Source organism: Phaseolus vulgaris, chromosome 6 (assembly GCF_000499845.2).
Source record: "Phaseolus vulgaris cultivar G19833 chromosome 6, P. vulgaris v2.0, whole genome shotgun sequence".
Taxonomy (NCBI): domain Eukaryota; kingdom Viridiplantae; phylum Streptophyta; class Magnoliopsida; order Fabales; family Fabaceae; genus Phaseolus; species Phaseolus vulgaris.
The window spans coordinates 12,146,371-12,159,592 of record NC_023754.2 but is presented as its reverse complement, the minus strand read 5'-3'; the positions used below and the strand labels follow the sequence as shown (position 1 = coordinate 12,159,592).

Here is a 13,222-nt window from a genome sequence, read left to right as displayed (position 1 = left end):
GAAAGTATGTCAAAAGATGCAGAGACTCCTTTGTATCTTGGATCAACTAACTTCACACGGTTGTCGGCGGTGTTAAGATTGATGAATTTGAAGGCAATAAACGGATGGACTGATAAAAGCTTCACGGAATTGCTCCAGCTGTTGAAGGATATTCTTCCAGAGGGAAATAGTCTACCTAATCGTAATTACGAGGCCAAAAAGATTCTTTGTCCAATGGGTATGGAGTACAAAAAGATACATGCATGTCCTAATGATTGTATATTATACCGGAAAGATTTTGAATTGTTGAAAAGTTGTCCGAGGTGTGGGTTATCACGTTATAAGTTGAAACAAAAAGATGATGATTCTATTGATGACATGGAAAAGCATGGACCCCCAATGAAGGTTATGTGGTATCTTCCCATCATTCCAAGGATGAAGCGTTTGTTTGCAAACCCAGACGATGCTAAGAATCTTAGATGGCATGCAGATGAGAGGGAATGCGATGGCATGTACCGACATCCAGCTGATTCTATTCAATGGAAGAAATTTGATGATGACTTTCCAGAATTTGGTAAAGAATCAAGAAATATCCGACTTGGTTTAGCTACAGACGGAATGAATCTGTTTGGTAATATGAGTACAAGTCACAGTTCATGGCCTGTATTACTAGTTATTTACAACTTACCTCCTGGATTGTGCATGAAGCGAAAATACATGATGTTGTCTATGATGATATCCGGTCCGAAACAACCAGGGAATGATATTGATGTTTATCTAAGTCCCCTAATTGAAGATTTGAAGTTAATGTGGGACCAGGGTGTCGAAGTATTTGACGGATTTGCTAATGAAACTTTCAAGCTTCATGCCATGTTATTTTGCACCATCAATGACTTTCCGGCATATGGTAACTTATCAGGTTATAGTGTTAAGGGTCACAAAGCGTGTCCAATATGCGAAGAAGACACTGCTTCTCAACAATTGAAACATGGAAGGAAAACAGTATATCTTCGGCATCGGAGGTTTCTTAGAAGTCATCATCCTTACCGGAGGTTGAAAAAAGCCTTTAATGGACACCAAGAGGGTAGTGGTCCACCAACTCCATTAACCGGTGTTGAGGTTTACGAAAAGGTAAATAACATAGACCACACCTTCGGCAAGTCCAAAAAAAAGTCATCTGTGACAAATATTTGGAAGAAGAAATCAATCTTCTTTGATCTTCTGTACTGGTCGAGGTTAGAAGTCAGACATTGTATAGATGTAATGCATGTTGAGAAGAATGTGTGTGATAGCTTAATTGGTACACTTCTTAACATTAACGGGAAGACGAAGGATGGTCTAAATGCTCGTTTAGATTTGATTGAGATGAACATACGCGGCGAGTTGGCACCCATACAAATGGGTAAGCGTACATATTTGCCCCCAGCCTGTTACACAATGTCAAAAGATGAAAAAATTAGTTTTTGTCAATGTCTAAAGGGTGTGAAAGTGCCACAAGGACATTCCTCAAATGTGAAGAGTCTAGTGTCAATGCAAGATTTGAAGTTAATTGGGTTGAAGTCTCATGATTGTCACATCTTGATACAACAATTGTTGCCGGTAGCTATCCGTGGGATCTTACCAAAAAATGTTAGACACACCATAACCCGTTTGTGCTCATTCTTCTCTTCCATCTGTTGTAAAGTCATTGATCCCTCAAAACTAGATGAACTTCAAAATGAAATTGTTGTTATCTTGTGTGAATTGGAAATGTTTTTTCCTCCGTCTTTTTTTGACATCATGGTTCATCTAGTGGTGCATCTGGTAAGAGAGGTTAGATTGTGTGGACTAGTGTACTTAAGATGGATGTATCCTGTTGAGCGGTATATGAAAATTTTGAAAGGTTATGTGAAAAATCATTATCGTCCAGAGGCTTCAATGATTGAAAGGTACATAGCTGAAGAAAGTATTGAATTTTGTTCAGAGTACATGACAAAAGCAAATCCAATAGGTGTTCCAGCTAATTCATGGCACCACAGGCGTTCTACAAGTAAATGTTTACGTGGTGTGAATATTGTAAGCAAATCTCGATCAGAAGTCTTGCAAGCACATTTGTACATATTGAATAACACAGATGAAGTTGTACCTTACATAGAAGCTCATAAAGCCATTGTGAAGGCAAATAACCCAAGACAAGCAGAGAAATGGGTCTTGATGGAACATAATAGAACTTTCATGCCTTGGTTTAAAGATGAGGTGTTCAAGGATTCAACGGCATCAGAGACCTTGACTTGGTTGGCTGCTGGATTGAAGTTTGATGTCATTTCATGTACAGCGTACGAAGTGAATAATTGTATATTTTACACGAAGTCCCTGGATGAAAAGAGTACAGTTCAAAATTCTGGTGTTACTCTTGAAGCCGAGTCAATGCAGTTTTCGACTTCGAAAGATACAAATCCAGTACTTGGATCAATGGCATACTATGGGTTTATAGAAGAGATATGGGAGATTGACTACACTAAGTTTTCCGTTCCAGTTTTCAAGTGTAAATGGGTTGATAATAAAAGTGGGGTTAAAATTGATGAATCAGGATTCACACTAGTGGACTTTCGAAAGATAGGGTATCGAGATGAGCCATTTATAATGGTTCAACAAGCATCTCAGGTTTTCTATGTGAAAGATCCTACGTCAGAACATTGGTATGTCGTTTTACACGGGAAAAAACAAGGGGAAGCCATAGATGATATTGAATATGGCGAAACTCGTTCATTCACACCAATGATAACTAATAAAGATGACGATGTACTTGATGATGTACATGCAACCCGTAAAGACCACAGTGAAGGAATTTACATATAAACATTCAACCCACATGCAACATGTAAATAAACATTTATAATTTTATGTATTATTTTTATATGATTTTAATTCGATGCACATTAACTAATGTTTGTTACCTAATTTTTTTAACAGAGACATGGATGACGACCAGACTCCAGTCAGACCTCGATCTGGGCGAGGTAGTAGAGGACCTACTAGATTGAAGCGTCTTGCATTGAGACGTGCTGCTGGTGAGAAGACACATGTTGACATTGACGTCAACACTGGAGTGGCTTTTGGTCCTAAGGCAGATGAGTTTATGAGCTATCTTGGAGTTGTTTCTCGTGAGAGGCTCTCCATTTTGATTAATTCATGGGATGAGGTTTCAGAGGTTGATCGGAACATGCTATGGGAGGATGTTCTGGTAAGCTTTACATTATTATTGTTATCATATAATGCTTTTTAATATTGATTAATTAATTTTAATTTCATGATGTTATTTTGCAGGCAAACTTTGACATTCCTGATGTGGAACCGCTTCGATCAAAGATATTATCCAATATCGCACTTAAATTTCGTACCTTTAAGTCAAGACTGACATCGAGATACATTTTTGGCGACCTTAAAGACGAAAATCCATGTTTAAAGTACCAACATATTGATGAAGAGACATGGCGTCTTTTTAGAGAAAGCCGTGAAAATGAGGCTTGGATGGTAAGTGAAGTAACTTTTTTGTTTATATAACATTAATAAGTTTATCTTATTTACTTCAGTTTGTTTATTTCAATTATGACAGGATCGTCGGAAGAAAGCTCAAGAGATAGCTTTGAAGAATCTTACCCCGCACGTTATGTCTCGTTCGGGGTATAGAAAACTTGAGCAAACACTGATGGTGGAAAAGGAGAAATCTCAACAGGGGACGTATTCTGAGAATGTGGAAACAGGGGTCACTTCTCCTCCACCACCTTTTCGCCATGAAAAATGGAAGAGGGCCCGAATTAAAAAGTCCGGTGCACCAAGTTCCGAGCAATCCGGGGTTATAATCGAAAAAATTGTAAGTTATTTTTGTTATTTTCAATTTTTTTAAAGCATTAATTATATTAATGATTGAAAATATGATTTTTGTGTACTCTTGCAGGATTCCTTGGAATCCGACGGTACATTTGTTGCTGAAGGTCGTCACGATATCCTGGTTGAAGCAATTGGACGACCTGAACACTCTGGTCGTGTTCGTGCCGCTGGACAAGGGGTCGGAATTAAACTTTTTTTTGGAGTTTCAGAACGACAGCCATCCTCCTCCTCCAAGAAGGAAACTCAAATGAAGACTAAGTTACGTGAAGAAATAATGGAGGAGATGAGAAAGGAGACTGATTTGATGTGGCTGGAGATGAAAAAGGAGAATGATCGAATGCGACAAGAGTTTCTATCGCAACAAGTTTGTGCTGAGCCGATTGAACCCCTTGTTAGTCCCACTCCCAAGAGCACAAAGGGGAGTTGTGCGGCTCCTCCAACATCAGGGGATGATATCAATGGGCAGACAGAGGATTGTGAGCTACTGGTAGTGGGCGGCAAACTTCCTCGGGTGGTGGCACTTGGAAAAGTCTATAAAAACGCCACCACCTTACATAGCGTTCCTCTCTCCCCTGATGTGGCGAAGGTAACTGTTGAAAAAGTACGATTTCCTGATGCTCGTGTTCCACTACCTTCAGATGAGGTAACCACTGTGGCCGATGCATTTCAGACATTCGTTGCCTGGCCCAGAGAGCTCATTCGATCTATGCCCGAACCTCATGTAATAATTTCGTTTCATTATATTATTTTTTATTTATATTTATATATTACATATAATTTAATACAAATGTTGTTTATCTTGTAGGAACCTTTTCAGCCACCAACTCCGAAAAAGAAGCGTGAGGTTCCAGTTGACGATCCTATGGCTTCCCTACGTCTCATTGCTAGTCAGATTGGCAATGATCCTTTTCCAGTTCCGTGGGATAATACATTTTTTCAAATCAACACTGAACTGCCACTGATGATTTACAACACAGATTTATCAGAATTTATATCTGGGAACCAGGAGCTCAATATAAGTATAATTCAATTTTTTATGATGTAAGTATCTTTACCTATTATTCAATTTACTTTATGTTAAATTATTATTGATTATGCTTTAACTAAAAACTTGTAGGTTTTTGCATAGAGTCTGTATCACTGAGGGGAAGGAAAATATGTATGGATTCGTAGATCCTGCATATACTAATCCCGTTGGACCAAACTCAACTGAGACTCAAGCATACATCACTAACATCCTGGAAAAAGAGGGAAAACAAATTTATTTATGCCCTTACATTAATGAGTAAGTTTAATTATATGTCATCAATTATTATTATTTCATGTTTTAAATATTTACTAACTCTTTTCAATGATCATATAGGCATCATTGGCAGTTACTTGTCTTATCAATGGTTGATAAGACTGCTGTGTGGTTCTGTTCCCTACACAAGAAGATGCCCACAAAATTTAAGGATATCATTGATACGTAAGTATAGTATAAACTTAACTTTGTATATGTTACTAATTAACCATCTACTAACGAGGTTTTTTGTATTAACCAGTTCATGGCGTGGATATAACATCCTAAAAGGTCGATCCAGTTCAAATAATTTGAACTACATAAGAGTAAAGGTTTGTAATTTTTTTCTTTCTCTATTATCATTGTTTATCAATATACTAACATATTACTTTTTATTGAATTATATAGTGTAATAAACAACCAGGAAGCTATGAGTGTGGCTATTACATTATGCAATGGATGATTACCATTATAAGACTAGGTGTTAAAACTGGTTGGAAGGAGGTATATGTTAAATCATTTTTATAATTCTTGAACATATATATCTAGAAACTAATTTATGTCAACTTTGCAATGCAGTTATTCACAGAAGAAACACCAATGAGTGAGGAAGGCATTTCATATGTTAGAGATTCTTGGTCCACATACTTCATTAATTTTTATAACTCTAGCATAAGTAAACAACATTAGTGGTTTTATTATATGTAATTTGATCACTTGTAAATGTACATTTTGATGATTTCAATTAGTTACTACATTTTGTATTTGTCTGGCTGGGTTTAATCATTATGCAGGTTATTTAAATATATGGTTTCTGCACAAAACAGGATGTACCAAAAAAAAAAAACACTATTTACAAATGCGGTCATTTACCAAGACCGCATTTGTAAATAGTGAATTCGCATTTACAAATGCGGTCTTAGTAAATGACCGCATTTGTAAATAGTGATTTATGAATGCGGTTTTTACCAAGACCGCATTCATAAATCCTAAACCCCAAACCCACTCCCTAATTCAGAATAATATACAAATGCGGTTATCTAAAATGACCGCATTTGTAAATGTGATTTATGAATGCGGTCATAGGACCGCATTTGTAAATTCCAGATTTACAAATGCGTGTTGATCAAATGCGGTTCTATGACCGCATTTGTAAATTTAAAATAGCCGCATTTGTTTAACTTATCTGCACTAGTGGTAATAGCATAACGAATTTAATATCACTAAAAATATTTACCATGCTCAATTGTTTGAAGATGATATGTTGCTTATTTATGCCTTTAAAAATGACATTCAACTCAACTGACCTATACTTTTTGCTAAATGAAGCAAAAAGTTGTCAAGTGTATCATCTTCCCTTATGTATCTTTCTCTCCAAAGTTTTTGAGCATTATGGAGTAGATGTTGAAGGAGAGTCTTTAATAGTTATGCAACCCTTAAATAAGATTGGAGAGAGATAAGTGGATTTACATGCATGTAGAAAGTGCTTTAGCATTTGAAGATAAGCTTGGTCCCATGCAGACTAAGGATAATCCTGCACTAGAAAATAAGGAGAAACAACTAACTCTATTTGAACTAGCCCTTCTCACAAAATTGGATTAAGTTTACAACTATCAAGTGAGAAAGAATGAAGAATATATTGAAACTATTGAGAATGTCCATTTAGTACTTGAGAGTATCAAGAGAAAGCTTAAAAGATTAAATTTGGAGAGTAGTGGAGAATCTAGTGATGATTAGTAACTCCTTGTTTGTGTTGTTTTTTTGTTTTCCAATGATTGAATATTCTTCTTTCAGTTATAATTGTTTTGATGAAATGAATAAATTGAAAATTAGTTTGTTTCAATCTTAGTATGAAATTCATAAGTTTTGTTTCTAATTTAATATGTTAAATCCAACAATAATTTATTAGCATATCAATTTAATGGATTACAATTTGAATAACAAATTAAATACATTTTGTTGGAACTATTTTTTTATATGAATAATTGATTATCAGAGGTTATAATTGATTATTCCACAAAGCATTAATCTTGATAAAGAGTTTTAGCTTTAGAATAATCGATTACATAGGAGCTTAATAAATTATTACAAGAATGAGATGTTTTAAAAGAATCAAGTTTGTTATAAGATAATCAGTTAACTCGTTACTTAATCAATTAATAATACTTTAGTGTGATATTTTCTTATCTTCTTTTATAGCATATGATATATAACATGTTTTTATTGATTTATCTTTTTTATAATTTCGCAAAGGGGAGTATGTACTTAATTGTGTTAGAATTAAAGAGGTTGAACTTAAGAGGTGAGATGAATTTAACTATAAAAAGTTTTCAAAAACATTTAGAATGTATCTTTGATCAGTTGATAAATCTCAGAATTTGGTTGTATTTCTTTTAATATGTTAAAACTACGAGACAAATATCAAAGATACAATGGTTTATTCTAATTCACTTTTTTTTCAAGAGTTACATCCAGTTGCATAGCTACACCGACCAAGCTCACACTATAATAATTTTTTTTACAACAATACGTTAATATAAAAATACACCAACACTACCATTATTGAACCCTACAAGAGCAAAAACGAAACCAACACTACTGCAAAAAAGCACATTTACGACACCAAATACACATTGCTTTTACTGTCAAATATTGTCCATCAAAACGCAGTGATATTTTTTTAAATTAAAACGTGTGTAAAACAACGATTGTGGGTGAAACCACTATTTTAGATCAAAACGCCTTAGTTTAAAACGACGATTTTGACCATAACTTCCATTTATATCCGCGGGGAAGGGTCTAAAACCGCAGTTATGGTCAAAATCGTGGTTTATACCACCATCTTTGTTGAGTCAGGGGAAAGGTCTAAAACGGAGGTTTTGACCATAATCGTCATTTTAGACCTCTTGCGTGTATAATGTTTGGCAGTGCATGGAAGGGTCTAAAGTGACTGCTATGGTAGAAACTGTCGTTTATGTATGAGATAAACACAATAGTCAAATAGCCGCCATCTATGTCTCAAGAGAATAGACTACGTATTTAAACACAACGATCCAAGAGTCATTGTGTTAATGCTAAAATAACCGTTGTTTTTTACTTTTTCTGCACCAATGCAATTACATCTTGTTGCTTATCCATGACTGGAATGTCTATATACAAATAACAACTCTACACAAGAAATAAAAAGTGCAATGAAATAAGGTCACTTGCATCATAGCTAAGTACAATAGAAAGTAAATATCAAGTGAATACCATGATATCTCCTTCACTCAAATGAATGATCTTTTAATCAATAAAAGATCCAGAAGAAAACATTTTTGGCTCAGTGCAAATTGTCTCTTAATATTGAAAATTATTTCAAAATAAAAATTTAAAAATGTCTTGTCAAAAAGAAGTCATGAATGAGAGTTATTCATCATCTACTGACACAATAACAACCTCAAGGGTGAAGAACACAGCGGTGAAGTACACACAAACAATATATGATGTATTCAACGGTACAAAAAATATTTTTAGCTGTGTCTAGAATTGTGCTTATACACTTTCATATATACTAGTAAAGAGCAACTTGTGAGAATTGGGTTGAGTTAAACTATTGTAAATCCTTCACAATGTGAAGTATATCCTTAGAGCTTTCATTGTTCTCCCGATAGATAGGTTTTCGTATTATAAAGAGATTTTCATCTCATGGGAGATTAGAATTAGTTTCGCAAAGAGGTAGAGAATATTTGGTAAACCTATAGAGGTTTAGAATACTAGGTGGACCTGTAGAGGTGTAGAATACCGATGTACCTAAAGAGGTGGAGAATACTAAAGATAGTGAAAGGCTATTGAGTGGGTTGCTCAAGGGGAACCAATATAAATTTTGTGTGCATTTCTCTCTTCCTATTATTTGTTAAACGTTGTATTTGCTTTGTTTTTTCAGATTTGGGAATTGAGTTCAAACTCTATTCAAGCCCCAATCTAGAGCCAATTGTACCTTCAATTGGTATTAGAGCTAACCTCAGGAGTTAGTTATTTACAGGAAACAATCCTAGGTGAATTCATGGAATTTGAAGGATAAGCCATCAACAAGTCATGGAAGAGAAATGTGATTAATTGAAACTGATAACAACATTTTTAGAATACAAAAATGTTGAACTCCTGAACGTCATCAAGAAAGGTATTCCTTTATTAATTGATTCTTCTAGAAATCCCACTGATTAGCATTCTTGGAACGAAAAGTAGATGGCATTGTCTCAATTAAATGATAAAGCTAGACATCTCCTTCTATGTGCTCTATCTGAAGATGAAGTGTCTAAAATTCACGCCATGGTAAGCGTAAATCATATGTAGGAGACTTTCGCCTTATATCATGAAGGATCCAAGGAAGTGAGACAAAACAAACTAAATCTTCTAAGAACTTAATATGAAATGTTCAAAATGGAAGAAAGTGAGTCCAATTTAATCCATAATAGCAAGGCTACAAATTATATAGGTTATGTTTAAAAGAAGTTCCAACGCATGCATATACCTTTATCATCTTACATCTCATCATTTGCATCGTCTAATGATTCATCTAAGAGTGAACCCAAGAAAACTAACAAGAAAGGATCCAAAACTTAATGGGTACCTAAAGAGAAAATAATACCTCTTGTAGATGTCCTCAATTCCAACAAGGAAACCCCTTTCATGATACCTAGATAGTGGTTGCTTATGTCACATGAAAGGAGAAAGGTCCATATTCCAAGACTTCAAACAGAAGAAAGAAGGAAAGGCCATCTTTGAAGAAAAGCAATACAACCAGGTGATTGGTGGTGGCCAGGTAAGTTTGAAACCTTCCATGTATATTAACAATGTTTTACTAGCAGATGGTCTTAAACCCAACCTACTAAGCATAAGCCAATTGTGTGACAAGTCTCGCACTTGGCTCCATTGGACAGATTCATAGAATAGAAAATGAGATATTAGACCAAATTGATTTAATAAGTTGAAAATGTTCAAGAGTAAGTTATCTTAATAGAGCGAGGTTGACATGCATTTGCTTAAACTAGCAAAAAGCCACACTTATATAAATTTTCCTTTTTCACATGTTCTCTTTAGGTTGTGTTAGATTAAATGATAAAAAGTTAATGTTGAAAACTATCTTAATCAATTATTATTTCTTTGCTTAGTTTTTAGTGTTTTATATTACATTTTCAATAAATTATCAAAATTACTTTATTTATTATCCAAGATAAATAAAAATAATATTTTTATAATATTTTTTCAAAAACCATAAAAGCCTAAATGTTTTGAATGTATGTTTAACAATTATTGTTAAAATACAATTATTAGGTCCGAAGAGAAATTTTGGGAGCACAGATAACATTTTCCTCGTAGGTAGATTCTCCCTGCACCCGATGATTTTTAACTGGCACCCAATCACATGTACGAAAAGACCAAATTACCCTTAATGAATTTAAAAATACATAAAATGTGATATGCACCCAATGTCATGCACGCAACCCTATTCTTCTTCTTCTTCCTTTGTGCGTGAAGCAGTAGCCGCAGGAACTGTGAGGCACCGTGAGACACCGTCAGCCACCTTCGCTCCATTTGTTTGCTTCGCCATGAGTGACCTTCATCATCGCAGGCAGAGGGAACCATTGTCGAAGAAGTCAAGGTATCCTTCGTCATCGTAGTTTTTTATCCACTGTAGAATAGTGGCTTCCGGATAATTTTATCCGCAAATCATTATTGGCTTCCGAATATTTATATCTGTACTTCATTAATGGCTTCCAGATATTTTTATCCGCACTTCAATAATAGCTTTCGGATATTTTTATTCGCACTTCAATAATGGCTTCCAGATATTTTTATCCGCACTTCAATAATGCCTTCCGGATATTTTTGTCTGTAAGATACATTTGACTTGCGGATATTTTTATCCAAAATGTTGTTGTTGTTCTGCATATATTAATATCCGTATGAGTGTTAGGTACTTAGGGCACTTGACTTCTATGGAATTTTTCATTTGTTGTTTTATACTATATGTGTTATAATTTTTTATATATGTTAAATTGAATGTTATTTTTATGAAATGTAAGATGGTGCGGACTAGAGGTGGAAGAAGTTCTAATTTGGATTGTGTGTGACCAACTGCATCAGTTAGAAGAAAACGGGGTGGCCCTAGTACTTCAATTTCAAATGAACAATTTGAAGATTATATTGAACAAGAAGAAGTTGAAGTTGATGATGAAGGTTATCCAAGAGGGCCATTGGATAAGTCCTTACTCGTTAATTATGAACATCATGTTGCCAAACAATTGTGGGATGGTGTGGTAAGTAATGAAAAATATTTTGTTGTATTTGGTATGTATTCTGAATTATTGATGATATATGTTGATTATTGTAGGATCGTGGTGAGCTGAAGGTCGTTTCACATGGGAGGAAGATAAAAGGTCGTTTCACATGGGAGGAAGATAAATAAGTTAGGAGCACCTCATGAGCACATACAGGCTGTTGTAGAATTGTCTGGCTTAGGTGGTTTGCTTCATGCTAGTTATGAGAGTTTAGACCGAGGACTGTTGTGTGCTTTTGTAGAGAGGTGGCATGCAGAGATAAACTATTTTCATTTACCGGTTGGGGAGATGACTATCACTCTTGATGATGTGTCAAATTTGTTGCATTTACCCATTGTTGGTTATTTTTACACGCAGGAAACCTAAGATTCAGATTCGGTGAATGATTTATTGGTAGAATCCCTCCGTGTTGACCATGGACTTGCATCTGAAGAAACAAGACACTGTCGGGGAGCTCATGTGTGCCTGAGTTGGTTAAGAGATGTGTATGAAGACGCATGCTCAAGGAGGCAGTGGATTGTGGCTGCCAGAGCTTACTTACTTCACCTTGTCGGATGCACTATTTTTGCGAACAAGAGTGCTACATCAGTCAGTGTGTTTTATCTTGAGTTTTTTTGTTGATTTGAGGCTTACTGGTGGATATTCTTGGGCATTAGCTGCCCTAACTCACATGTATGAGCAGCTAGGAGATTGAAGTTATGCAAACACTAAGCAATTAGCTGGTTATGCGACATTGTTGCAGGGGTGGATTTATGAGCACTTCCCGTCTATAGGGATGAGACGTATGCAAGCACTGTATTCTGAAGACCAACCTCGGTGTAGGTTGTATGATGCTGGAAAAGGTACTTCAATTGTTGTTGTTCGATCACAGTTGGATACATTGACATCAGCTTTCATTCGGTTTTGTCCATACAACGAGCACAAGAAAGAGCGTCCATTCGAGTGAATTTCCTTATTCTGTGGTTATTTGAGGCTTAGAAATTGGACACAATTGCACATGCCAAAATGTGTTCTGCGTCAGTATGGATATACACAGATCATCCCTTACAACCCATTTGTACTTGGACATGGTCATCCGGATACAGATGAAATGGACCGTCGATGGTTACATTTCAATGATTATGTCATACATGATTATGCCATAGCACCTTATCCTGATGCTTGTGTTGAAGAGTACATATCTTGGTTTAGATCTGTATCACATCCATATGTGATTAATACAAATGAGCGTTTTGTACCCGTACCTTCAGATGCACGTGATCACGAAGCAGTGCCAAGTCATCCTGAGGAGTCACATCTTGAACATCCTGCTCTGGTATGCTTCTAACAATGTGTACGTATTAATTTGTAATATCTTTTTCTAATAATATGTCATTCATGCTTGTAGGGTATTTGTCGTAGAATTATACAAACATTGCAACCATTACTTAATCATGGCGATGTCGTGGAGGGCACCCCTGTTTGGGAAGGCATACAAGCAACCATTATGTTAGCACGAGGAGCGACTAATGATAGAGTTGTATATGTCAGGAGATATGCACGTAGGAGTGATTGACAATGTATTATGATAATGTATCAGGATAATGTATTTGAACCTTATTTATATGTTTCAATGTATTTGAACCTTATTACAATGTTTTAGTATTTCAATGGACATCCGCAGGCACTTCACTCACTTCCAGATATGGACATCCGCAGGAACATTTGTGACTTCTGGATATTTTTATCCGCAGGCAAAATTTTGACTTCGGGATATTTTTATCCACAG

At 35.6% G+C, this 13,222-nt stretch overlaps 2 protein-coding genes across 2 annotated transcripts; both read left to right on the top strand.

Moving 5' to 3' along the window:
- Positions 1–2,374: 2,374 nt before the first annotated feature.
- LOC137831120 (uncharacterized) lies at positions 2,375–5,850 on the top strand. Its single transcript, XM_068638659.1, has 8 exons — positions 2,375–3,202; positions 3,286–3,492; positions 3,575–3,832; positions 3,917–4,570; positions 4,655–4,890; positions 4,967–5,134; positions 5,213–5,635; positions 5,711–5,850. Exons 1-7 carry the CDS (start codon positions 2,936–2,938, stop codon positions 5,319–5,321), a joined length of 1,899 nt encoding a protein of 632 aa, XP_068494760.1. The 5' UTR covers positions 2,375–2,935; the 3' UTR covers positions 5,322–5,635; positions 5,711–5,850.
- A 2,678-nt stretch (positions 5,851–8,528) lies between these two features.
- Positions 8,529–12,400, top strand: LOC137833396 (uncharacterized). The gene is made up of 6 exons (XM_068641747.1): positions 8,529–8,628; positions 9,057–9,140; positions 11,261–11,433; positions 11,508–11,525; positions 11,611–11,790; positions 12,197–12,400. Exons 1-6 carry the CDS (start codon positions 8,529–8,531, stop codon positions 12,398–12,400), a joined length of 759 nt encoding a protein of 252 aa, XP_068497848.1.
- The last annotated feature ends 822 nt before the right edge of the window (positions 12,401–13,222 follow it).